The 27,969-nt window shown below is 48.6% G+C and overlaps 1 protein-coding gene across 1 annotated transcript in view; it reads right to left on the bottom strand.

Moving 5' to 3' along the window:
- The window catches only part of SLC6A11 (solute carrier family 6 member 11), a 120,886-nt gene extending 95,827 nt beyond the window's left edge, over nucleotides 1-25,059 (bottom strand). The window contains exons 1-5 of the mRNA XM_059937732.1: nucleotides 24,761-25,059; nucleotides 21,511-21,645; nucleotides 21,254-21,394; nucleotides 17,872-17,962; nucleotides 1,687-1,819 (exon numbers count right to left, since the gene is read on the bottom strand). Coding sequence (XP_059793715.1) covers nucleotides 1,687-1,819; nucleotides 17,872-17,962; nucleotides 21,254-21,394; nucleotides 21,511-21,645; nucleotides 24,761-25,007 — 747 coding nt within the window. The 5' untranslated portion in view covers nucleotides 25,008-25,059. The remainder of the gene's footprint in view (nucleotides 1-1,686; nucleotides 1,820-17,871; nucleotides 17,963-21,253; nucleotides 21,395-21,510; nucleotides 21,646-24,760) is intronic.
- Nucleotides 25,060-27,969: the final 2,910 nt, after the last annotated feature.

Genomic DNA, 27,969 nt, shown 5'->3' with positions numbered 1-27,969 from the left:
GAGGGGACATGAGAGTCTCTGTTCTACTCTCTGGTCCCTGAGGCACGTTTATGATGACTTTCTAGTCCATCCTTGGCCTCCTTATAGCCCACAGCACGGGGCTTGTTGGTATCTCTTCTGTGTTCTCCTAAGCCCCGTCCTGCAGGTCTGCCCACCTCCCACATTCTAGCAGTTTCCTCTTCATCTCACCTACCACTGTGGGAGCCAAGGGGACCATCTTTTGCAAAAGGTCCCGGAGTTATTAAGTTCCTATTTCCTTGGACGTTTTGTCTTCACCCACTGCCCCAGCCAATAACTTAGAATAAAGTTTATGAGCAACTGCTTACCAGAAGCAGGCAGGCGGGGAGTGACATGGTCAGGGTGACGCAGGCATTTAAAAAAAGCCTGATTTTCCTCTTTTCCACAAATGAGGAAACTAATGGCACTGACACTCAGCCACAGGATCAGGGGTGATGGAAATGGTGGGGACTGTGGTCAACGTAGTATCCCTAGAAGCAGGTGGCTGCTGCTCAACTCGGCCCAATGCCACCGGGTAGGCGTGCAAGCCCAGCGTGGCCCAATCTTCCGACTCGGCCCAATGCCACCGGGTAGGCGTGCAAGCCCAGCGTGGCCCAATCTTCCGACTCGGCCCAATGCCACCGGGTAGGCGTGCAAGCCCAGCGTGGCCCAATCTTCCGACTCGGCCCAATGCCACCGGGTAGGCGTGCAAGCCCAGCGTGGCCCAATCTTCCGACTCGGCCCAATGCCACCGGGTAGGCGTGCAAGCCCAGCGTGGCCCAATCTTCCAACTCGGCCCAATGCCACCGGGGAGGTAATCAATCCCAGCATGACCCAATCTTCCAACTTTCCGAGGGACGACAGAGTCCTATTTCTTTTTTCACATATTTCACATGAAACTTTCTTATTTCTGAATGTTGGTAACTAATTCTCCCCCACCTCTTTTCTTTTTAATATGATACATGAGTGGGCTGGACTTGGCCATGAGCTACACATTTATAACCTCTAGTGAGCCCTGTGGCACAGATGGCTGTACTCATCAGACGGCCCTTTGCTCCCCTCACTTCTAAGCCTCCCTGGCGGTTGGTAAGCCTGTGCCTTAGGCTCAGGCCAGTGGCCTGTGAGTAGAAGAGCCACAGTAACTTCCAGGCCAAGGCAGTTCAGAGCTGGCTGTCTCCCCCCATTTCTCCTCCCCTGTGAGGCACTGGCCCTGGAGGCCACCTGCTGCCGCCAGCACCGCAAGGCTACAAGATGGAGGCGGGTGAGATCTCGGGGTCCGTCAGCGTAGGCACCCAGCAACACCTGCCCTAGCGCACACCTGGAGTGCAGGTCTTCATTACAAAAACCCCATGGTAGTAGTTTAGCATTTCCTGGTTTCCAAAGCACCTTAACTCTACTTTCCTTATATGACTCTCAACCCAGTTGGAAAACAGGACAAGGTTTTATTACTTCACAGGTGAGCAAACTGAGGCTCAGAAGGTAGAACCCAACGGCCCCGAGGTGTGTGGCAAACAGATGGGGGACTGGGATTCCAGCTCTGAACTCCTTGTCTAGCGCTCCTCCTAGCCCCCAACTCAGGAGCTGGCCTTTGCAACGTGAGCCCCCTGGCATTCTCTGCGTCACCTGTGGCTTGTACAAGGACAACTCGCCCCTCCCCTGCCCGCGGCTAGCTAAAGATCCACCTCTTACTTTTCCTGTGGACTTGGTCCCCTTCCAGATGCAGAAGTAACAGATGGTCCAGGCTGCCAGCAGACACAAGGCCAGCTCCCAGCGAAGGTTCCCGATGTGCTCGATCCCATCTGAGATGGCCAGGACCCGGCGCCTGCAGAAGGGAGGGCAGAGAGTCACGGGGGTTGGAGATGGCCCACAATGACCCCACCATAGGCCAAGCTAGTGCTGCAGAGGGGCAAGGACGGCCCACGCACTCATTCGCCCACCATTCACCAAGCGTCTTCTCTGAGCCAGACTCAGGGCTGGGTGTGGGAGCCTCAGAAAGGAGCAAGACGCACCCGCAGCCTTCATGGATTCACTGCATGGGGGATAGGATGCGGGTTAGCGGATGGTTTACGGAAACAGTATGGTAAGAGCTGCAGTGGGAAGAAGCACAGGGACTTTGGGAAGACCGAGAAGCACCTAGCCCACCTCAGGGGTGCTGGAAGACGGCAGGACGGTCCATAGACATTCCAGGTCCCTCCCTCAGGGGAGACTACACAACCCTGCTGAACTCAACGGTGGCCAGAGGAGACTTGCTTTGGCCAGTGGCACACACTTCTCTCAGACGGAGGCGTTCAGAGGCAGGCGGTGTGGTCTGCCATGGGCTCTGTGCCCTAGTGCTGCTCTCATAACAGAAGCATGTGTCAAGGTGGACCTCTAGAAGCCCAAGTTCCTAAGTGAGTACATGAGCCCTCCTGCCACCCCACATGAGCGGGGTGGCTTGTTTTAAATGCCTGTGTCACCCTGACCATGTCACTCTCTGCTGCCACCCCACGTGAGAGCTGCTGTGTGAGCAAGAAGCAAACTCTGCTAAAAGACAAATGCTGGATGATATCACTCGTATGTGGAATCTAAAAAATGCAACCAACTAGTGAATAAAACAGAAAAGAAGCCGGCTTACAGATACAGAGAACAAACTAGTGGCTACCAGTGGGGAGAGGGAAGGGGGAGGGGCAAGACAGGGGTAGGGTTTTTTTTTTTTTTTTTTAAAGGGCTTATTATGGGATTATATAAAGTCATGGGTGTGAAAATTTTGAAAATTGCAAAGTACTGTAGAATTTAAATAACCTTTCATTCAAAAAAAAAAAAAAGCCACAAAAACAAAAAAAACCCAATTCTGTTGCTTCAAGCTACTAAGATCTTTGTTACTGCAGCATAACCCAAACTCTCCTGACTGCCACAGGCGTCAGAGAAAGCTTTCTGGAAGAAATGATATTTGAGCCAGATTTTGAAGGATGATAGAGTTTAGCCAGGAGAAGGAGGGGGTAAAGATTGTTTTAGGCCCAGGGACTCGCACGAGCAAAGGCCAGAAAACGGAGCATGGGATACTTGGGGAACGAGGAAGCCCAGAGACCAGGCGAAAAACAGGACAGATAAACAGAGGAGGCATCCTCGGGAGCCCTGAATAGTGTGCGAAGGGGCAGGGGTGTCCCAGAGGGCCCAGGCCACAGGAGAGGGGGACCCTGGGTGCGCTGAGCCAACGTGACCAGCCATGGCCCTCCCTCAGAATCCCCCAGTCCTTCAGGGCTGACACAGGCCTGGCTCCTACAGCCCAGCCTGGGGTTTGTGTTTCTCTAAAGTCAGACTCGCCACGCTCCATATTGTGCAGAACCATGGCACCAACACAAACCCCCTCCACGCTCGCTCCACGAACCCCGTGCCGGCTGCCAAGCCACCCCCACCGGACCACGCCAGTCGCCTGGGCGCTCTGGGAACGTCCTTTGAGAAAGCAGCTCCCATCCCACCAAGCATGAAAGCCTCCCTCAGTGTCTGTCTCCCTGGGAATCCACTTGGGGCCTGATTTTGCATTAATTACTCAATGACACCAATTAGCGCTGGTCTGCAGGCTCCCTCCAGCCCCAGCCCCTGCCGGAGAAATCAGGCAGGCCCCCAAATAAAATTGGGCTGTGTGCAGCCGGGGGTTTACTCGAAAGGAAGGCAGCTCTCACACCTATAGGCAGAAGGGGGAACATCTACTAAATATACATTTATTGAGCATGTACTAGGTACCAGGCACTATATTAATACTGAGGATAAAAAGGCACGCATGGTATGGTCCTTGCCCTGTACTAGGGTAAGTTGGGCAAAAAAGAAGTCCAAGTTATCTGAGAAAGAAAGGAGACAGCTGCTTAGCTATAACGGTTACTTTATTTGCTTCTTATGTCTTAGCGGTCTTCGGCTTTAATTCGTTTTAAAACAACAGGCTGTATTAAATGAAACCTTTAAGAGTATCTATCATTAAAACAGAGCAGCAGGACCCAGAGCATGGTCCTTGTGGGGTGCTTGCCAAAAATACAAAAATTCCTGTGGGCCCATCCTGGACCCACTGAGTCTGAATCCTTACAAAATGGTTCCCGGGAAGCTGCATTTTCCTTTGTTTCCCGGAGGATTGCTCATGCACAGCAAGGCTTGAGCAACACCGCAGAAGGAGAATTTCCTGGTGTTGGAGGAATGATGTACAGACTCCAAGGGTTTTGTTTTGTTTGTTTGTTTCTGAGAGGACGTGGAGAGGGACTTAGGGATCCTCTGAGAGGGTACGGAAGGGATGTACTTTCTCCCCAGAGAAATACCCTGATGCGCCCATTCACTCCCCAAATTCTGCAGGAACTTCAGGGTGCTCACCAACTCCCCTGTCTCCAGACTTAGAGCCTCGTAGCCGAGGACGCATAAGTACCACCTTACAAACCGCCCCCCGAGGCTTCCCAAACACCCATCGGGTGGCGAATGGGAAAGGACAACCCGGAGCAGGAAAGAAAGCGGCTTTGGCAGACGGAAATGCCCAGGTACTCTCTGTGCCTGTCACTGCAGCCTCGAAATCTCCATTAAAGAAACACTGAGACAGGTCTAGCAGGGCTGCATGCATACCCGTGCCCTCTTGCTGATGTTGTTGTTTCCTGAACAGACAATCTGAAAACTGGAAACAGCACAGGGACAGAGGGAGAAAGAAGGGGGCAGACCCGCCAGGAGAGAGCTGGTGCAGGCCCCCCTCTTCCACATTTTTGGATGCTGCAAACTTTTGAGTCATGCGGCTGGCTTCGGCACCCTCTCGCTTAATTGAACAATCTAATTCCCAAAATGGGAAGCAGATTACTAAAAGCTATGCAGGATGAATTGCTCTTTTGTTCCACCAGACATTATTTGAAAACATCCTCAAACTATTTTCTTTAGGTTTTACCAGCACTGACTCTAACTAGCAAGGGACATAGAGTTTCTGAAGAAAAGAGGCTCGGGGACCAGGTTCTCAGCCTGCAGGACTGCGGGGTTGTTTTCAAATCTACAAGGGCAGCCTTTGAGAGCATGGGGGCTGGGACACTCAACTCTGGAGACTTGGAGAAAGCACAGCTCTTCCTGGGAAAAAACTTTCTTAATGACCCTCCCCCGTGAAGTGCTGGGACAGAAGAAAGGTCTGAATAAGGAAGAGTTTGCTGCCAACACCCTGGCAAAAAAGGACCCAGGAACAGACCTCTCGACACCGTTCAGGGGGCGGGAAATGTTGAAGACTGGATGGGGCCCTTCGGAGGGATTCATTTACCCGAGTAATATTGTGCACCTACTACGAGCCAGGCATGAAAGCAGGTTCTTCATGAAGCATTTTTTTCAGGCCATAGGACTATTTCTGGAGATTTCCACCCAGCACTTGGAGGTGTAATGCCTCTGCTTCTCCAGCCCTGGGCACACACAGAGATGGCTGGGCTCAAAAGCCAGCTCTGCTCCTGACAAGCTGTGTGACCTTGGGGAAGGGACATCACCTCCTTTCCATAGGTTTTCAAGCAGGAACTCATCTCAGCCTCCCAACAATCCTCAAGGTAGATGCAATTGTTATCATCATTTCAAAGATGGGGAAACCGAGGTGCCAGGCGGTTAGGTAACTTGCCCAGAGTCATGCCGAGAGCAAGTGACGGGCGGGATCTGAACCCAGGGATCCTGGCTCCAGGGCCCAGACTTTCAGCTGCAGTGCTAGCTCCTAGACTCCCCCATGACACTAAAAGCACCCCTTCCTTCCTTCTTTACAAATTAAAACCATGGTGAATGCAACCCCCAAAGCTACCTCACGTGACTTTGTGCGCTGGGCAAAAGGAGTACACAGCACACATCCTTCACGCATTTATTAATTTATTCAAGTGATACTTATTAAGGTGTTTTCAGTGTGTCAGGTACTGTGCTACACCTGGGGTCCTTCAAGAGCTCGTGGTCCACGGGGGAAGACAGACAAGTGAACAGAACAGAGTGTGGAGAGGGTCAGGACAGGGAAAAGCAGGGGACCCTCACTACAGATCTGGCCGGTATCTGGACGTGGGAGTGGGGCTGGGGAGGCCCTGGAGGGTTAACAAAGAAGAGGGAGGCATTTGGGGCAGTAAGTCCACCAAAGGCAAAAGCCAGGAGGCTGGAACAAGGGCTCGGGAAGGCCAGACAAGGGCTCGATGTGCAGCAGGAAGCGGGGTGAGAAGTGGGGGCGAGGATGAGGCTGCAGTGATGGGCAAGAGCCGGACTCTGAGCCTTGCTGAGGAGCTGGGGCTTCATCCTGAGGGTGATGGAAGCCGAGAAGAATCTTAAAAAAGAGGAAGACTCCATCAGATGCATGTTTCCGAAAGCTCTCTTTGGCTGCACTGGAAAGATTGGACGGTAAGGGTGGAATGGAGCAAGGTGCCCAGTGTGGAGACTTTTGCCTTAATTTGGACAATCAAGAGGGAGGGGCTGGACTGAGGTAGGGAAATGGCCCTGGAGGGGAACAGATGGGCTGGGGTGCAAGGTGGCTGCCTGGGGGTGGCAGGTAGCAGGGAAGTTGGAGGTCCAGACTGACGCCAGGTTTGTACCTTCATGGATGGGGGGGCATTAGCTGAGCAGGAGTGAATTGTCAGTCGGGGTAGAGGAGGAGGAGGTGGAGAGTCAATCTTTTAGATAAGGTGATTTTGAGATGCTTGTGGAGCACCCAGGTGGCTGCAAGGCCCAGAGGCAGCTGGGTGTCTGGGTACAAAGCTCACAACAGAGATGCAGGGAGGAGATTCAGACCTGAGCCCTTGGCCATCAAGTGTCCTGGGAGAGCATGAGGCCGCCTGGGGAGAGCTGGAGAAACGGGAGGGAGAGGGCTGGCCACAGAGCCCCCGGAACCCCATCATTTACAGGGCAGATGGAGGATGGGAGGAGCCCTTTGAGGAGACAGAGGAGGGTTAGGCATCCCTGAAGAAGGTGGCATCCCCAGAGGCAGAGGGAGAGGGCGTTCCTGCAGGGGAAGCAACCCATCTGCCAACTGCCTCCAAGCAGCCTGGTGAGAGGGAGAGTGTTGCGGGATTCGGGACCAGAGTGGCAGGTGTAGCAAGGAGAGCTGCTCAGCTCTGGCGGGGCAGACTTCAGACAGCGGCACGCAGGGAGCAGAGGGGAGGTGAGACTTGGTGAGGCGGCTCTTTGGGGAAGTTGCTCTGATGAGGATGGGAGCTAGGAGTTCTTGGCCACAGGGCACCAGAGCTGTCTTACCTACATTTGTTTTATTTTCAGGTTGGCATGACTGGGATACTTAATGGGAAAGAGCCAGGAGGGAGGGGAAGTTTCAAATGCAGGAGGGAATGGGGGGCGAGGGAGGAAAGAAGCAGGTAGAAGTCTCTGAGACGGGCAGCAGGGAAAGAATCCATGGGTAGAGACGTCATTTCTACAGGAAGAAGAGGGAAGGAATTGGGGAATCCAAGAGGTGAGTTGAAAAGCAAACTATCCTCATTAGGAGACTCTCAGAGTAAGGAACAAGAAGGCGCTGGTAGCAGAGGGGACTTTGGCAGGTGCCACCCAAGAGCCCTCACATCTCACTGCATTCAGTCCTCACAGCAACATAACTACCGTGAGGGCATTCTTATACCCATTTTACAGGTGGGGAAACTGAGGTCCAGAATGGTGAAGCAACTGGCCCAGATTGGGACCTGAAACCAGGTTCTTCTGATGCCCACACATCCTTCTGTCTCGGCAGACGCTGACCCCAGAGAGAGGATGCCTCCTGCTCAAGGCTTCTGCTATGTCCTCCGCAGTCTGAGGGAAGTGGCTGGAATCCGATCCTGTAACACCCTCACTGTCCTCTCTGTGTCTCACATACACAGAGGGGCTGAGTCCAGAGGGAAGGAAACAGCCTCATACCTGGCGCTTCCCTTCCAAACACTAGCTTCCAGAGCCGAGAGTGGTTTGACCGGAGAAAGCAGAGATGGAGTAGACCCCTCTCTCCCACCACCGCAGAGGGCCCAGGAGAGGCGGTGTGGATACAGGTCCCAAGCCGACCGGGGAGGCCTCATCTTAATGTCCAGCATGGAGCCGGCAAACGCATCACCTTTCTTTAACCTGCCGTGGAGGAAAGCACTCCCAGGGATGCAGAGACCGCCCTAAAAGCTGGCGCTGAGGGCCTGCGCTATAAATAGCCTTGCTCAGGCCTCCTTTCTGGTCTCCCAAAGCAACAAACAAACAAAAGACAGCCCATCACCCAAACAAATGTGCCTTCCTTGCCCCCTCCATAATCCCTCCACCTTCGGGGTCCTGCTCTCACTTCCCCGGCCCAGTGCAGGCCCCCAACTCTCCCCGTGTATGGGGTCTGCTCCTGCAGAGCCCTCGGCCGAGGCCCTAAACCGAGCTGAGGACTCAGGGCAAGGGCCCTCCTAGGCCTCTGCATCATGCATTCGCTCAGGAGAGTGACTGGATGCCACCTGTGTGTTGCTGAGGGCCCTAAGAGCAGGGCCTGCAGGGATGAGGACGGCAGGTGAGTCCTGCCCTCAGGGAGGAGAAAGGTGATGGCAAGGTCAGTGACAGCTTGCACTTCCTTCATGCTTACTGAAGCCAGTGCAACCACGATTCCTACTTTACTGATGGGAAAACTGTAGCTTAGGGCAGCAACATGCCCAGAAAGGCAGAGGCAGAACCTGAAGCCACATCTATCCAACTTCAGAGACAGTGCTCAGACCCACGGCCCCATCTTGGGGAAGATGGACTAGAAATGTGTCACCCAGGGAAGACAACTAGGCAACGAAGCTGGTCTGTGGGGTCTGGAGCTCCCATGCCAACTTCTTCTGTCACTGCAGAAATCCTCCTCCCCGGTCGCGCGGAAGTCCCCTCCAGTCCCCTCCACTTTCCAGGATTCATTCCACGGTTCTCTCTGCCAAGAATGTCCCTCCAAATTCTCACATGCCTTAAAAATTCTGCCTGTCCTTCAAGCACCAGCTCAAATAATACAAAGCCTCACCAAGTGCTTCCTTGGTCCCCACCTGTACCCTGAGGACCGGTCCCTCCTTCCCCATGAAGGTGCAGTGAGCATCTACACGCACCAGGCCCTCCTAGGTCAGGGGTCAACAAACTGTTTTGGTAAAAGGCCAGATAGTACAGATTTAGGTTTCGCAAGGCATATGGTCTCTGTCCCAACTATTCAACTCTATCCTTGCAGTGTGAAAGCAGCCAGAGACAATATGTAAATGAACACTATGGCTGTCTTCCAATAAAACTTTATTTACAAAAACAGGCAGCAGATGGGATTTGGCCCATAGTTTCCTGACCTCTGTCCTAGGCTAATGCTTCCCAAAGAACACTAATCCTTTAAGACACCCTGAGGTCACACTGGGACCTCACTGAGAAATGGCTGCACATTATAGCCCTCCTTAGAGAGTCCCAATGCTCATTAGACTATTAAAGCCTCTGAGAAGTCCTGCAATAAAGACACTTCTATAGCTCTGTCTAACCCAATGTTTCCCAATCTTATTTAGAACTATTGCCCATTAAAGTGCAAATTAAAACCACTATGAGATACCACTTCACGCCCACTAGGGTGCACCCAAGAGGACGGCTGTAATCAAAAAGACAATAATAAGTGTCCTCAAGAATACAGAGAAATGGAACCCTCACATATTTCTGGTAGGAATATAAAATGTTCTAGTCACACTGGAAAAGTCTGGCAGTTTGTTAAAAATTTAAACATAAAACTCAGCCATTCCACTCCTAGGTTATTCAAAAATAGCCAAAGACTGAAAACCACCCAAATGTCCATCAACCAATAGACCAATTGTGGTCTATCCACACAATGGAATATTATTCAGCCACAAAAAGGAATAAAGCAGTGATACATGCTAGAATATGGATGAACCCTGGAAACATTATGCTAAGTTTAATGAGGAAGTGACAAAGACCACACATTGTATGATTCCACTGAATATGCAATGTCCAGACTACACAAATCCACAGCAACAGACAGAAGGTGAATGGTTGCCTGGCGGTGAGAGTGAGATTAACTATAAATGGCATGAGAGATCTTGCTAGGGCAATGGAAATAGTCCAAACCTATCTTGCGGTGACAATTTCACACGTGGCAAGTTTGCTCGAAAATCACCTACTTGTACACCTAAACAGCGTGCAGTTTATGGCATGTAAATTATACCACAAAGCTATTAAAAAGTTGTTAAGAAGGAAGTGCCCCACCACGTTTCTGCCTTTCCAAAGCGATACCTCCTAACTTTGTGCAGAACACACTTTGGCACAGAGCACCGGGCAGTCTCACATATGTTAACTTGTTTTACACCCACTGCCCAGAGCAGACTGAGGCTCCAAGTAGATATGGACCTTGCCATAGATCACAAACTGGAAAGTGGCAGAGCCTGGCCTTGCACATCAGTCTCCTGACCCCAAGTTCAATGCCTGTTCTGGTCCTGCATGGCTGGAGGGTAAGATCCAGCAAGATAGGAAGCAGTAAGGAGAGGTGTCTATAAGTAGGGATCCCACGCCACAGAAAGGGCCTCACTGCCCCGTGGCTGGAATCCCAGCGCCCTCGGGTTCCTGCCCTTCTCCTCCTTACCAGGACTCAGCACAGCCTTCCCAGACCCCCGGGTTCCCCTGGTACAGTAGCTCTGCGTTAGGAGTGGCTGAAAGCTCGGGGAGGGTCTGACACCTGGCGGGGTCGGCCCCTCCAAGACACTCTGTGTTAAGCCTGGCAGAGAGCCACTGTCTGCTACAGAGGGACTGCGGGCAGGAGAGGCACACATGACATCAGGAAAAGCCCTGGACGAGAGATCCAGAGCGGGAACGGGCATCTGCCCCCAGGTCCAGGGTATCCCACCAGGAGGCCTCTGGTTTTTGAATGACACCTCATCCACCTGAGCTGTGGGGCGGGAGGTGGGGACAGGCTGAGAAAGGGCAAGATGCAGGGGTGAGAAGAGCCACCATCGACTGGTCACTGCCCCCCTGCTTCCGTCACTTTATGCTGACTGCACCTGGAAGGGTGGTGAGGTGCACCCATTTGCCAGGGAGGAAACTGAGGCTCAGAATCACCTGCCCAGGGCCCCCATGAGTGGGTGGGAGAGTCAGGTCCCAGCTCTGGTGCTTCTTCCTCATCCTAGAGGTCTTCCAGGGAAAGCATGGAGCAGAGTGTGTGTGTGTGTGTGTGTAAATCTGGAGAGTTTCAAACATGTTCTCCTGGTTTGATTAGAAGTAATAAGGAATCAAGATAACACGCTAAAATTTGGGAACAGCCCCTTCTGAGTTACTCTCTGCCTGAGCCTGAATTCAAGGCATTCATTAACCTCTTGTGCCACCAGCTGCAGGGCCACAACATACTCCAGGAGGCCAGCATCAATTTCCAGCTGTCATCACAGCAGATCAGAGTCTGCTTGCCTCACACTCAACGCCTGGCTCAGCTGGAAACCACAGTATTCTGTTAAAAGCAAGGTTCAGGTCATTTCCTAAAGGTACCTCTTGAAATCCAACAAGACAAAAGCCAACAGGTTTTTTGTGTTTTGTTTGTGCTGGGCGCTGGAGACAAGTCATTCCTCATTCGTTCCTCCCTCCCTCCATCAATTATACATCTCCATCTACAGCAAAACTCTCTCTTCAAGAACCTAGGGCCACAGGGCTGCAGATAGAAGGGATACACCAGTTGGATGCTGCCCCGTGATAAAACAGGGAGCTGATGGTATTTCAGACACGGGCGGGAGGAGCATGTACGGAAGGGTGGAGGGATGCAGGTGGGATCAGAGGGGGCCGGCTCTCAGCCCAGCTCCAGCTCTTGCTAGCCAAGAGGGGCACTTTGGATAAGTCCCTTAACCTCTCCCTGCCGCAGAATCCCCTGAGTGAGATGGGAATCTGTTCAGTGATGCTGTACCATGTATCCCCTGGGTGGGTGGATTAAATGAAGCAACAGGCCTGGAGGGCCATGCTCAGGGCCAGGGTACACAGTAGCTGCTTAGCAACTAACTGCGACTTCCCTTCCTTTACTTCATCCATCAGGATGTAAAAGGAACCTCAGGCAGAACTCTTGTGGTTCAGTAAGTCACTGCTTCCCATTACTCGGTGTAAGACATCCACTATTTATGAAAACAAATGCCCTCGCAGCTGATTTTATATACAAGTATCTTTACTCTAATGATCAAGATTGGATAATAATAGGAGTTCTATAAAAGGGAGCTGATCTAAGAGATGAATTACGTTTCTGAGCCTGGGAACTTACACTCTTCAACAGACAGGGCAAAAGCAAAGTAAGAGGACGCAACTCCACGAGGTTAAAAAACATTCATTCATTCATTCATTCAATCTTCCATCCATGTGTTTGAATAAATATTTTTTGGGCACTTAGAATGTGCTGGCAAGACAACAGGGAACAAAACAGGACAGTCCTTGCTGGCATAGGGCTTATAGTCTAATGGAGGGAGAGACAGAATAAACTAGTAAAAAAGACACAAGGATAAGTCCTATGCAGGCAATAAAACAGACAGATGGGGTTGAGAGGGACTGGGGTGCTGATTCAGCTGATAAGTGGAAGCAACAGGATGGGTAGAGAGGGCTTCCCAAATGACACGTGAATTAAGACTCAATGATAAGAAAGAGCCAGACACACAAGGACTTGGTGAGGAAACTTCTAAGCAAAGGGACTCTTCTATACAAAAGCTGGACACTGAGCCTAGGACAAGCCCAGGACATACGAAAGACAGAAAGAAGGCCGGTGCGGAGGAGGGCAGAGGGGAAGACGAAGGAAGCAGGGGCGGCCCTGGGCCCACAGCAAGAATTAGAGTTTCACTTCAGCAACTTGGAGCCCAAATTTTGTGTCCAAATTAAAATCAATTCAAGTGGCCACATGATTTAGAAATAAACAATTTTTTAAAACCTCCTCCAGGAAAGATAAACCAGAAAGACAAGACTACATCCTTCTGAATAAAGACAGAGAACTGAATACCCTTAGAGCTTAATGCAGGCTCAGCACACAATATGCTCTCAACAAATGTGTGCTGAATGGATACCATGCAAAAGCAATTTCAACCGTATACATGGCAAGCATGCGGTTGCTTGCAAAACCCTGGACGAGAGGGATGAGAGGACCGAGAAAGGGAAGTGAAAATAGACCACAGCCCATCTGATGCTACAATGCCGGTTACACTCTTATAGCACTCAATCCCTCCAGAGGACACAGGCTCAAAATGGAGAACCGCAAACATATTGAGATAAACTCACGGGTGCCAGATGCATAATGAGATACTAAGGGAAACCAGGGTGGCCTGATTTTGAAATCTGACATGAGGAAGACAAGCCGCCCCTGCCCCACAGGCCCCCTGCCTGAGCCAGAACCCAGGACTGACCCAGAGCCTGAGCTGTTCTCACTGGCTAAGCCAGTAACATTAATTATTCCCTGAAAAGGAAAATGAACTTTCAAGATGCCAGATGCCCAAGGTCAGGATAAAGCCATCGGCAGCCCTGCGCAGGGAAACAGCACCTTGTAACTGACTTTATGGGAATCTACGGGCTTGTCTCTCCTCCGCTTCTAGAGGGCTAGAACCGCGTCTTACATTCCCACCACTCCCAATTACGCCAAGTGTCCTTCTTATGCACACAAGGAGCTCAGACATTTGTTGAATGAATGAACAAGCACACAACTGAGGCAGTCCATTCTGACCAAGCAACGTGGCCCTGAATAAGGTCCCTGGAGTTAGAGGCAGTGAGAAGACAAAAAGAGCACACTATAGATGGGAACCAGCCACACAAGGAAACAGCAAAGAGAACTAGGAAAGAAACATTTTTAAGGACACTTGATCCAATACTTGAAGGACTGTCACATGGGAAAGGAATTAGGCACTTTCTATCCAAAGCCCCAGAAGCCAAACTATGACTGAATTCAAGGAAGAACTTTCTCCTAGCAGAGCGTTTGCCAGGCTGTGTTTAGTGGAATGCTAGCATTCGGGGGTGGGGGATGGGTGGGGGATGAGGGGAAAGAGTCCAAATGATTGCACAGGAAAATATGTTGAGTTTGAGTTAATCAAAGGTAATGGATATTCTTACTGAAGGGCATGGTTTTCAGCCCTTCTCAAATTTATGTAGCTCCAAATAGCTTTTCCTAGGATGCTACAAACATCTCACAGAGTCTCTACATTCCAAGTTCACCTCTGAGGAGAAGATGAATTAGAGCTGTCTGATAAAAATACCTTATTAAGGAAGGAGTGTCACACCAGCATTTGAGTAGTTTTAGGATGCAGAATTCAACATTGCATAGATAATACAAATGCAATCAGAGTAGAAAACTAGAATCATGGGTTCATTCTCACAGTGACTTTCATTTTGAATGACCAAGTAGCAGACAAAAAGGCCCAGTTACAAGTGAGGACACAGACTCACCATCCCCTCCTACCACTTGGTGTCCAAATGAGTGGGTGACATGGATATGACAAAGGGATCCTCAAAGCCATCAGTGCTGTTCTGGGGAGCTTAGGGACAAGATGAATTCTTGCCAGAGCCCACTTTGACTCTCCTCACGTAGTATTTTCTAGAAAATATTGCCTGCCACCTTCCTCCCATGTACCTGTACATTCTGTAAATATTCACTGGGGGCCTTCCATTGACCAGCAGTAGTGAGCAAAACCAGAAAAGGTACTGCTTCATGACTGCCTCCTGGGGAATTCAGACAATAAACAAACATATTGCACAAATAATAATTTAATCGAGGTTTTCCATACATGTTACAAAGGAAATGAATGGTACAAAGCAACGTAAGTTACACAGAGAACTTATCCAGTGTAGGATTTGAGGTTGCATTCCCTAAGGGAGCACAGAGACCAGGTTTTGCAGACACTCAAATGTGCAGGTCCTAAACATTCCACTGGAAAACCATAGCCCAGTGAGGCTGGAAAAGGTCACACAGCACCACCTCCCACCCCGCAAGAGCAGCCTCTGCTCTAGCATAATGTCATATGGATGCTCTATTTGGGACTATGACTCAGTAGGCCTGGAGAGAGCTAGAGAGTTTGCATTTCTAACCAGGTGATTCTAATGCTTCTTCTCTGACAACCACATCAGGCAGCACTACTTCATCAGGCATTTTAAAAGACCTAAATAAATGGCGGGCTATACCATGTTCATGGACAGAGAGGCTGAATCACAAAGATGTCAGTTTTCCTCAAATTAACCTATAAGTTCAATATTCTCCCAACCAAAATCCCCCCAGAGTTGTTCTGTTCTTTATTATTGTTTTTTAACTTGACAAGCTGATTTAAAATTCATTTGGAAGACTAAAACAAGTTTGGAAAAGAGCAAAGTGAGGGACTTGCCTTACGAGGTCAAGGCTTAAAATTAAACTATAGGTATAGTATTGACGCACAGTTAGCAAAAGAGATGAGCAGAACAGAGAGCCCCTAAACAGACATGTGCTTGTAGGAAAACTTTATATGGAAGATGGCATTACAAATCAGTAAGGAAAGGATGAACAATTCAGCAAATACATATATATATATGGCTGGATTCCTACCTTGTACCATATGCAAAAAGAAAATTCCAGGTAGATTATATTCCTGAATGTGAAAAAACAAAACTTTAAAACTCTTAAAAGAACCCCCCCCAAAAAAAAAGAAAACCCAGAAAAAAAATTTTTTTTTACAACTTTGGGGTACAGAACTATATCTTAAATAACACACCAACTGTGCAAACCAAAAAGAAAAATATTGGCAAATTTAAATTCAATACAATTTATGCCATACATAAACAAGAAAGAAAAGCCACACACTAAGAAAAGCTATTTGTAGCATGGGTACAAATACCTACAATGTATCAAGAACTCCTACCTATGAGAAAAGAGAAAAGGATATGAGCAGGAAGTTAATGGATGAGGAAACCCAAATGGAGCAAAAAAAAAACATGAAAAGATGCTCAACCTCATAAAGTAATTAGAGAAATGCAAATTTAAAACAGTGGGATACAATTTCATATCCATTACACCGGCAGAACTTAAAAACAGAACAAGTGCCTAGGTCTAGAATGGGGAGTAGTAGAAATTCTCATTCTACTCTTATTTGGAGAGTAAATTAGAACAATTCCTTTAAAAAGCAATTTGACATAATCTGATAAAACTGACAATGCATGGACCCTACCTCCCAGTAATTCCACTCTTAGGTATATTGTCTAGAAAACTTCATTTGTGCAGAGAAACACAAACAAGACATTCACTCAGCGTGCTTAATCATAGTGGGAAATGGGAGACAGTCTAAATGCCCATCAAGAGGAGCCAGGTAAACACAATGTAGTCTCTTTATATATGGAAATACTATACAGCAGGAACAGAATGAATGAACCAAAGCTACATGTATCAGTATGGAGACCATCTCAAAACCAATACTGAGCAAAGAAACAAAGCTATAAGAAAAAAGTGAGTAATGGATACCATTAATATAAAATTTTAAAACATGCAAGAAAGACTTAGCTATTATTTGGGAGATATACATAATATGTATATATATGTATATATACACATAATATGTGTGTATGTATAGAGGGCAGTATTTTATTTACATTAATATTTATATAAATAAGTTATATTTATAATTATAAACTCATGTCCTTTACATTCATTTTATAGAATGATAAATCTAAATTCAGCATAATGACCTCTAGAGAGGGAAGGAGAAGAATGGTATCTGGGAATAGAATAAAAATCACTCATAAAACCACTGTCCCTCTACACTATCATTAAAGTAGGGGAGGGTCTTCAATGAAGCCAGACCTTTCCAGATTAAAAAGCCTCAGAAAGCCTTTAGCCAGGGCTTCCCTGGTGGCGCAGCAGTTGAGAATCTGCCTGCCAATGCAGGGGACATGGGTTCGAGCCCTGGTCTGGGAAGATCCCACATGCCACGGAGCAACTAGGCCCGTGAGCCACAACTACTGAGCCTGCGCATCTGGAGCTTGTGCTCCGCAACAAGAGAGGCCGCGACAGTGAGAGGCCCACGCACTGCGATGAAGAGTGGCCCCCGCTCGCCGCAACTAGAGAAGGCCCTCGCACAGAAACGAAGACCCAACACAGCCAAAAATAAATATAAATAAATAAAATTTAAAAAAAAAAAAAAAAAAAAAAGAAAGCCTTTAGCCATCCTTCAACCCACAGAGGAAACTTCTCTTCAATTCCTGGGCACTGCACAATTCTGCACATTCACAATGTAAATGATGTCCTCTAGGGTTGTGCAGTGAACAACTTATACAACCGTACGTGGCAGCTCTTGTAACTCCAGGGCCACAGACCCCTTTGGAACACTGATGAAAAATGCCCGTCTCTGGGAAAATGCCCACCCACACAACTACTGCCTATAATGTCTGTGGATTCGGGCACCTTCCCAGCAACCATCAGCAGCCCTACATTGGTCAAACTCTTCCAGGAACAAGGGCTCACAACCTTCGGAAGTACTTGCAGACAACTCTGTGAGACTAAAGCTCTTCCTAAGTACGTTGAAAACCTGCCTCTTTACAACCTCTACCCGTTAATGTTGATGTACTTCCTTTCGACATGACATTGCTGCTACTGAAAGAAAGCTAACCTGTCCCCCCGGAGACTTCCGCTTTCCAGGCTAAATATATTCTTGACTTAGTTTATTGCAAACACGCCAAATCTTCTCTTTTGTTAAAAATGAATTTTTAAACTGCCCATCATTTTACCAAGCACTTCTTGCCCCAGTAAGTAAACAGGCATGCTGACATGTCGTCAAAGAACAAGAAAGCATTTCTCTCAGCTGCCCCTTTGGGAAACCTCTCAAGATCTCCATTCTGGCTTCCAAAGCAGCCAGATGCCCACAGAAGCCAGGAAGTACAAGGCTGGAGGCAGGGTCAGGCTTTTTCCAAGGGTGGGGGCTACGTTAACTGAGCAGCACCAGGACAGAGCCCCCCACGGGCCAAAGGAGACAAGGTATTTCCACTTACTCCCAAAACTCCATGACGGGAGAGGTGGCATTCTGTAGGGACACGTGGCTGTGGTTGGTTGCGTTCAGTTTCTGGAACTCCACGCAGTTCTCTATAGCAGAAACAAGACAAGAAACACAGGAAAATTACCCTCCGCGAGGGCTGGATCTTGGAAAACCTTCAGGGCCGATGGTGCAACCAGGTGGTTTCACCCAGCCACCCCAGGTAAACATGCCTCAGAGAGCACTGTGGGGAAAATCAATCACTTACAAACAGTTTAAGAGGGAGGCTTGGCTTGATTCAAACAGGAGGAGAAGTTTTGGGGGCAGGGTACCTCCTCTCCCCTATTCCCATGAACACGGCCTTTCCAATTCTTTCCTCTGGCCTTGTTCTTGAATCTTTCACCTTTTCCACTTCCCTACCTAAGGCCTGTCCATAGCATTTACCTGTTCTGCTCAGTGGCCCCAGCAGGAACAAGGGGGCTAAAGGGGGGCGTCAGCCATGGTGTCCCTGGGCCAGTAATGCAGGTGAGACTCAGTTTTTCTTCATGGAAGAAGAGGCTAATGGCACAGCTGCCTCATAAAGACCTGATGACTGGATGAAATAACATCCAAATGTGTAAAGAATCCCTAATTCCTTCATCATTCCCTCAATCCAGGAAAGGATTTATTGAATATGTCTTCTCATTTCATGAAACTTGATGACCAAGAGAGATTTGAATCTCAAGTTTAAAACATCTGAGTGTTCATCCTTTAAGGCCCAGATCAGCCCATTAACCTCTCCTCCAAGAAGCCTTCCTTGATCTCCGTCTCCTGAATTCTAAGAAAGTTAGAATTTAAAGGTCCTCCAAGGAACCTCCTTCTCCACGCCCTTTATTTTGAAGAGGAGGAATCAGGGTTCAGAAGAAGTCAAGGGACCTCAACCACACCCGTTCCTCCCTCACAAGTCACCAGCCAGTTAGGGGAAGAAAACGGAATCAACTCCAGCCAAGGCTCCACCTCCTTTGCCATGGTTATCGCCTGGTTCTGTCTGCCACCATGGGATCTGGGTCTCCTTCCTGCACCTCCCTGTTCACAGAGCCACCTCAGTCACCAGACTGTGAGTTCCCAGAGGACAGGGCCTCCTGCACCCATGCGCTTCAAAGCCCGTGCACCCAGCACAGTGGCCAGCACGGAGCCCGTGTTCAGCCTCACTCTGGCCCTTCGCTCTCCTCATGTGTGCACGAGCCCTCCAACTCCATCTATAATCTCCAGAACAGGAAGCCTTCCTATATGTGATGTTTCACACAAGTGTTCACACGCCTTCAGAGAAAAGGGAATGCAATCAGTGGAAGAAAGCTTTGCAGCCCACTGGGGAAAAGTTCCCCAAGTGTCTGCGCCCTTCCCACTTCTCTGGGCAAGTGCTAACCATATTAGGAAAGGAGATGGTCTGTGGGGTCCACAGACAGTCCTAAGAGAGGTCTGGGAACCTAATATTATAGGCAAAATGCCTGAATGTACACTTGTGCCTTTTTCTGGAGAGGAGCCCTTAGCTTTGATCAGATTCTCTAAAACAGTGTTTCTCAAATTTTTTTTCTAGAGTAAAAAAATGTCTCAGACACCCAAGGTTGACATGGTATTTTTTATTAAAATGACATTTAATCTTTTACAAATAAATAATGAATTATAAAGTCTTTGTGATTATAGTATTCAAACACCTATAAAACCAGAATTTACAAGTTAAATACCAACTATACTATGGAACCAACACAATTCAAATTGATAGCATAAAATGGATGTGTATGATAATGCCATCTTGTGAAACTAAATCGATTTCCCAACAGAAAAACAGAACTGACAGGTAGGAGGCAGGGTCTATGGAATTAAGCTTGCGTATTTTTCCATGCACTATTTGAGATTCAATTCTACCACCATTTTTCTCCGGTCACACATTTGCAAAACCTTTGTTCCTACAGTTTGTTGCATTCTTGGCTGGACTTAGTATCAATGACCATTTATGAATTAAATCTCTCTGCTCTTTTTCCCTTGGCCACCATCATCCTGTTCACCAAGAATGCATCTTAAATGGTAAACATGGACAAAGTCAGGCACTGAGATCCCCCAACCGTCCTCATTTATGAGGTGGCTGGGCAGATGATCCAGAACATGCACAATTTTTTAGAGTATCCTCAAAATAAATATGCACAATTAAATTATCATGGAGGACTCACAGCCCTCCAAGAATATGTCCTTGAATTTTAGTTTGATAAACAAGACCCCACAAAATGTGGTGGATGGGGGGAAGCAAGGCAAAGTCATGCAGGGATAGAAGCTAGTTCACAGCATTTTCTTGGTCTAATGCCCACTGTTCCTTCTGCTGGTGACCAACATCCTACCCAGTCTTACTGTGTCTCAGCTTTCAGGATGACTGGCCACTTCCAGAGACAACCTAACCACAGGTTACAACACAGATGGCGAATAGGTTAAAGCATGTGTGTTGATTCCAGTCAAAAGGTGGTGGCTGCCTAGACTTCTGAGCAGAGTTCTGAGGCCAAGACTAGACTCAAAAGGAAAGCATTCTACAATCGACTAGTGATGTCTGCACTGAGCACAGCCTCCAAAGACAGGGGTTGAGAAGTATTTGCCTTCCCTAGATTGTAAGATTCAATCCTGACAGGATGACAAATTGATAAGTAAACAGTATATTAGAATCCAAAGTAATGTAAAAAGTTACCCATTCAAGGCAGGAGGAGGGTGGTGAATTCAAGTATCTACCTGGGTAGGACAGGTAGAGTAAATGAGCAATGTGAGCTGGGTGGGGACTGTGGCCAGCTTGAGGACAGAAGCTTCAAGCAAAGGCAACAGACGGTTCTCAGCTGCAGCCATTGCTGCCAAGTAAGAATGTGGGAATGTGGCTCTGGTTTTGCCAGATCTTTTAAATTTTTCAAGAGAAGCTGAAAATCTGGATTTTCATGTCAAGCCTTCTGATTTTTCAATTTTGACAACCAAATACATTTTTGAAATTTGCTGGTCACTGATCTAAAGCCTAACTGGCTGACAGACCCCCTGTCTGCAACCCTTGATCTAGTCTAACCCCTTCATTTTACAGAGGAGAACCTGACACTCAGAGGCAGGGCTGGAATTGCAGCCCAAACCCCTGAATCTCAGTTTAGTACTTCTTCCTTGCATCCCTACTCTGTGCAGGAAGGGTTCAGTCTCTGTATTTGGCATAGCGAGGAAAGAGCATCACAATTCTTCTCCCTGTGCCAATCCCTGGGCCAGTGCTCAGCTCAGGTTCAGAGCTGAAGAGTGTACAGACCAGGTACACTTGCAGTGGAATCTGGACTCATGGCAAGAGACATGACATACCACCAATCCCAGGTCCCCAGCAGGACCATCAGAGAGACCCTCCCTGGAGGCCATACCTGTGTTCCATTCGTGCCCACAGGTGGCCCAGGGGAGCTCGGTGGTGAAGCAGTTGCTCAGGTAGAAAATGGCCCACGCCAGGATGATGATGTAGTACACGTTTAGATGGGCCTCAATCACCTGTGTTGCATAGCCAATGCCTGAAAGAACAAAGGAAAGGCAGTGATTTGTCTCTCTCCGCCTTGTTAAAAGCTGCCCTTCACAACCTGACATCACCCAGGAACCCTTTATACTTTCTTATTAACTTCGCACTTACCTTCAAATAAAGGGCACACTTTCCTCCAACACGTAATGCCACCTTCACTAGTAAATTGTCCCAGAGCTGTTTCCAGGAAAAAAACAGGAATCCCACAGCATATAAAAAACACCACATAGGGAATCAGGAATGCCCCTGCAAGGATGCAAAGTAAGTGAATGAGGTTAAAATTGCCTCTACCACTTCACGTTCAGCCCTTTAATAAGCACCTACTAGAGGCAAGACATCATGTGCTCTGAGCTTGAGTTCAAGTTCCTCCTATGAGGACCAGAGTCAGAAAATGTGAGCCTGGGTTTGTGCTCTCTGCCACCTACTCCCTTGAGTAAGTTTATGTCACATCTCCCAGCCTCAACTTCCTCAACTGTAAAGTAGGGCTTTAATACTTAATATCTGCACCACTTATCTCACTTATCTCTCAAGACATCATGTGCTCTGAGCTTGAGTTCAAGTTCCTCCTATGAGGACCAGAGTCAGAAAATGTGAGCCTGGGTTTGTGCTCTCTGCCACCTACTCCCTTGAGTAAGTTTATGTCACATCTCCCAGCCTCAACTTCCTCAACTGTAAAGTAGGGCTTTAATACTTAATATCTGCACCACTTATCTCACAGAATTGTTGTGCAGCTAAGATGATAATGTAAAAGAAATTGTGTTATATGCTTGATTCTTTTATTTATGCATTCTACCCTCCAGCGCAGGTCAAATTCATTCCCTCCCTGAACGCTACATCCTTCTTTTTTATTCTAAAGTAACCTCAACAGGCCAGGGGAGGGGGACCTCTTCTTCTTACTTGGGAAGTGACCTGCAAAAAGTCTTCATAAAGAAAGGCATTCTCAAGGAGATATACAATGAGCAGTAACAGGCCCTTGTACATGAGCCCTAGGTATGAAGCTGAGTTATGAGCAGTTCGTAGCAAGAATCTGTCCAGAGAGGCTGGCTTTGAGTCAATCTGAGAAAAGACCACCGTAAGCTTTAGTGCTCCCATCTTGAAACACAATACCCACTGCCTGGGCCTTTCTGTGAAACAAATTAAATAACTGAGGTGAACATGAGCCATTACAAGAAGAAAGGGATTTTTCCAAATCCCTCATTCTCTCTCTCTCTCATCTAATAACAAAGCATGAAAACACACGCTATTCGCCACCATCTGAGCTCACAAATGAAGGCTTTCACTCAAAGTGCTTTTGGCTAAATGAAGTCCCTTTAACCACAGGATTAATAGCAACGATTTTGATCAATCCTGATAATAGGACAATATTTACCAGGTTTTGAAAAGGTCTTAGTTTTCTATTTTTACAAAGTTTCACATTGGGAAAGAAATACTAAACTATTGTTGCAATTTATGAGTAGAGCTGTGTAGATTTTTTTAAAAAGGTAAACAGTTGATAAGCAGATACCCCAACTATATTAGAAGGCAAAAAGTGTGTAAAAGAAGATAAGAGGGTCTGTGTGCTGAATATAAATCTAAGTGATTAAAACAAGCCACAGAAGTTTCCCGAATATGCTGTAATTTACCTGTGAATCCTCTAGAACCTAACAGATGACACTTTCTGAAAGCCTTGTGGCCTCTCTGTTCACAAAGCTAGTAATCCTTAAGATAACTAGCTCAATTAAACCAGGATATCTGTGCACCCAACGGAGACTCTTGTCTCATTAGAGTAAAAAGAAAATGACTCATTTTTAATCTTGACTCACAACAACCTTTTTTTCATCTGAGGCAGAGTTTGTAATTAATGCAACTTACACTATTTTCTGATTTTAGGAATGCATTTTTTGTTGTTGTTTTGGCATAAGAATTTCCCGTATTTTAAAAAAAAAAAAGAAAAAAGATGTTAAAACAGCTCTTGCCTGGGACTATCCTAAAGGGTTTCCACAGGCATCTAAGTGGACATGGCAGCTTACACAGGCTGAATGTGCAAAGAGAGGCGGATTCCCAGCTGAGGGCGCAGGGCACGTTCGGGGTCTCTGAGTCGGCTCCCTCTCTCCCCCTTGCCAAGCCACCAACACCGGCGGCCACTTCATTACCAGTGCAGGGCAGGCTTGGAGCAGCCTGTGCCTTCAGGATGAATGTCTCCAAAGAAAGGGCCCTGGCCAAGCAGTACCCTTTTCACTCTCCCTGCAGCTGCCCGCACAGGAAGTCCTGCTCCACGAAGCCTAACAGTGTGGTCCCTGCCAACCTCTGAGCCACCTTCATTGGGGTCTGGGGATCTGCTGGAGGGACACAGCAAAGAGAGGGAGGAATACATAGACACAGGCTTCTCCTTGCAGAAACTGTGCCACTCAAGGTTTCACAAAGTCCTTTGCCATGGAACTGCCAGCTGTCCTGCTGATATGACAGGTCGGGGGCTCCTAAAGTCTGGAGCCCCTTCCTTGGGCTGGGAGATTTGAGGACTCACTGCTGCATCTCCACCAAACTGACTCGGACACGTTGTCTCTAGAAACGACTCTCTCATCACCTTCCTTTCCCTGACCCCTGCAAGCTTTAAGCAACTTCTAAACATCCAATTATTATTGTTGCTATTTGTCATGAGTGACTCTGAGACCAGTAAAAGAAACTGGTGCCCACTTTCCCACCAGACAGTCCTGAAAAGAGGCCCTAGAAAAGGCCTTACGGGCAAATGAAAGGCAGGGAATCAAACAGCAATGTCTCACCTAAAAGTTCTCCCTGTTGTCATCCAATCCCACTTTAAAACCAGGCCTTTGGTGTCAGAATCCCATCTTTACCCCTTATTAAGTGAGTGACTTCTCTGGCCCTTAGTTTCCTCATCTGCAAAACGGGTATACCACTACCTACAAAGATGACTGTAGGATGAAACGAGATGATGTAAGTAAAGTTTAGTACGGAGGCTGGCATTTCAACAAGCGCTCAAAACCCGAGCCTACTCAGATTGAGTCCCTTTCCTTCATGCAGGTTTCCAGTCAGGAAAGCTGAGGCTCAAAGGCGCTGTCTCCTGCCCCAAACGTGAAGGGCTCCTGGTCTCGGTCTGCACCTCACGCTGGGTCAGAACACACCTGGCGGACAAGTCCCCGCGTGCTAGCAGGTGGTACACGCAGGTGCGAAGCACGCATGCGCACTGGGACGGCGCGCCTTACCCGGGGGTAAGCTCGCTCGTCAGGTGGCCCGGGCCGCCGTTCTCCGCGAGGGTCCCGCTACACGCAGGCGCGGGAGGGGTCTCGCGCTCACCCCGAGCTCCCCGCCCCCACAGGGCTGGCTTCCCCCAACCCATTCTCCTCAGGGCCGCGCGCCGCCTCACCTCCGCCGTTCTTGTAGCACAGGTAAGGGAAGCGCCACACGTTGCCCAGCCCGATGATTTCCCCTGCCACGCTCAGCACGAACTCCACCTTGTTATTCCAGTGGCCGCGCTCGTGGACTGCCTTGTCGCGCTTGTCGCGCGGGTCGCGGGCGGACGCCGCGCCCCCGCTGCCACCCAGCACCTCGGACTCCCTCGCCTCCTCGGCAGCCTTCCCGTTGCCCAGAGGCAGCGCCTTCTCCGCCGTCATGGCCGCGCTGGCTGCCTCGTGCGCCGGGCCGGCTCTGCGCCGCCGCCCCGGGCGGGCTGGCTTTTCAGGAGGCGCGAGCAGGCGGGAGGGGGAGGCAGGGGGTGGAGCTGAGGGGCCGGGCCGGGCCAGCGCAGGGACGGGGACGCTGCGCGGCGGCCCGGCGGCCCGGCCCGCCCGGCGCCCGCATCGCCTCAGCCCGGCTAGGCCCGGCCCGGGAGCCTCGCGAGCACCTTGCGCGCGCCGAGCACCTTGCGCGCGCCGAGCACCTTGCGCGCGCCGAGCACCTTGCGCGCGCCGAGCACCTTGCGCGCGCCGAGCACCTTGCGCGCGCCACCCCTTCCTCCTCATGTCCTACCCACATGGCCTCTTAAGAGTGGAAGGGTCCATTCAGGCCTAGGCTGGGCTCCAGGCACCAAGCCCTGAAGTTCCCCTGCTCTGTAACCTCCAACCTCCTGCGCCTCAGTTTCTCAACTCTAATAAGAGAAGTGGCTGTACAACAGGCTTCTCCGACTTTAACGTGAACACCAAGCACCTGCGGATCTTGTTAAACTGCAGATCCTGATCTAGTGGGTGGGGCTGGGCTGGAGCTTTGGCGTTTGGAACATGTGCCCAGGTGATGCTAATGTTGTTGACAGGGACCACACCTGGAGGAAGAACGGAGTAAATGAACTCTGGGTTTCTTCCCAGTGCTCAGAATGTGAGCTCCCCTAGGGAAGGGACACCTCCAGATCTTGTCCATCCTGGCGCCCACTGCTCTAAACACAGTGACTCAGGACAGTGTGGCAGTTAAGTGCTCCTGTCCAGACGGGCAAATCTAATTTGAATCTTATGCTCCACCTATCTTAGTCTTCTTAGTCTTGTGAAGAAGTCATCTGACCTCTCTGTGCCTCAGTTTACTGATTTGCAAAAAGGAATCCCAACAGTGCTTTTCTTATGAGTTTGTGTGTGTGTGTGTGTGTGTGTGAGTTAATAAGAAAATGCTTATAAAGTATTTAGTGTATTCGAAGTGCTCTATACAATGTGTAGTCACTCACAAATATATTTGTGCATATTCTTGTTTAATATCTGTCTTTCCACTCAATTGAAAGGATGATGTACACTGTCTTGTTTATTATAACAGGCACAGAAGCTAGCACAAGACCTAGCACATAGTAGATGCTTACTAAATATTTGTGGAGAGAAGAAGGAAAGGCCAGAGGAAGGAAGGGAGGAAAGAAAAAGAAAAGCAAAAGAAGATTAGGTCTGCAAGGGGCCACAGAGATAATCAGACCCACCTCTCATTTCACAGCCCTGAAGAAGCCCAGCCACATGAACTGTCGCTAACACCACCCACTGAGCTCTCCATCCATCCCTTGGAGCTCCCCCGAAGCTCTGAGGAAGAGCCTCCTTGTCTTGTGGCCTCAGCTTCTCCTTCATTCTAGCTAACAACTGCTCAAATCTCTCCCCACCTCCATGCCCCCCAGAAAACCCTTCCAGCCACCATCTTCCCCTTTCAAGCTGCCTTCCTCCCCTCCCCCTCACTATCATATTTCTTGAAAGAGTGAGTTTACATGCTGCCTGCCCTATCTTCACCTCCCACTCATTCCTCAGCCCACAGCAATCTGGCGCCCACCCCCGCCACTCCCCTGAAAATGCTGTCTGTGAAGTCCTGGAAGCACTCTTAAAGTGGCAAATCCTACAGTTCCTTGTCCATCGCCATCCTGCCTGGCCTCTAGGTAATTTTCTGCAACATTATTCCCATCTTTCCCTCTTAAAATTCACACCTGCTTGGTTTCCTTGGTACTGCCTGCCTCTGTTACTGTTTCTCTCTCTGCTTCTCTAGTCTTCCTCTCTTTCCACTTAAATTGGGTCTTTCTCACGCCGTTAGCCATCCAACTAAACGCTGACAGCTCCCAAACCTCCACTCCCAGGTGCTGTCCAGCATATACTCAAAAGCAGAGATCCTGCAGAGTGTTAGGGTGAGAGTGAACTGAACTCAGGTAGATGCAGGCTCTGCCCCTTATTAGCTGTGTTACCTCTGCCTCAGGCTCCTCCTCTGTAAAGTGGGGTTAATATTAATTCTGACCTCATGGGGTGGGTGTGAGGGATAGAAGCCTTGAGCACAGTAGGTGCCCTGTGAATAGTATTTATTATTCTTATTGTGATCATGATGATGATGATGGTGATGATGGTGATGTTGGTGATGATGATGTCATTCCCTTGCTTAGAAGTCTTCATTGGGCCTTCTTTTCCTACAGGATGAAATCAAATTGCGGACCCTGGCATTCTGAATTACCACCACAATCTGATTGTCCCAGACTTTCCTTCTAAATTAATTCCATCTTCTCCCATGCTAAAAGTCCACATCAGTATTTTCATTTTCTTTGTAGTGATCCTCAGCGCTGCATATAGAATGGGCAATCAAGATCATCTTCGATCTTGGTGGTCCCTGCGCATAATAGGCACCTAGGAGTTCATTTGTTAAATGAACAGCTACATCAGAAATTAGAGTTATATTCCTGGATTTTATTATTGCAATATTAGGCTATACCCCAGAATCTGTGTAAACCTCCTTTGAATCTAATTACATTTTCACTTTGTACAGCTGGTCAGCAAAATTAGCTACAGGAATTGACTTCCTCTGAGCAGCTATGATTTTACAAGGCCTGCTTGGGAAGTAACGTGAACCAGCAGCCCAAGAGGGCGGGGACCCCAGCTCAGTTCTGCTGACGAGTTCTGTGGCCTTGGGTACGTCCCCTAGCCTCTGAGCTTCGGTGTCAGTTCATAAAATGAGCCTGATTGTCGTCATCTCCCATGGTGGTCTTAAAGATGAAGCAAGACCATATGTGGAGAGCCTTGTACAAATACTAATGTCCCAAACTCACCTCTCACGTTTTAACATTTCCCTTTATGAAAGTTAAACAGGTCAGTGTCCTCCTGTTAGAATTTAGTAAATAAATATTTAAAGTCCATCCCCATGATT

Source organism: Balaenoptera ricei, chromosome 11 (genome assembly GCF_028023285.1).
Source record: "Balaenoptera ricei isolate mBalRic1 chromosome 11, mBalRic1.hap2, whole genome shotgun sequence".
Taxonomy (NCBI): domain Eukaryota; kingdom Metazoa; phylum Chordata; class Mammalia; order Artiodactyla; family Balaenopteridae; genus Balaenoptera; species Balaenoptera ricei.
This window is presented reverse-complemented; position numbering and strand designations above follow the sequence as displayed.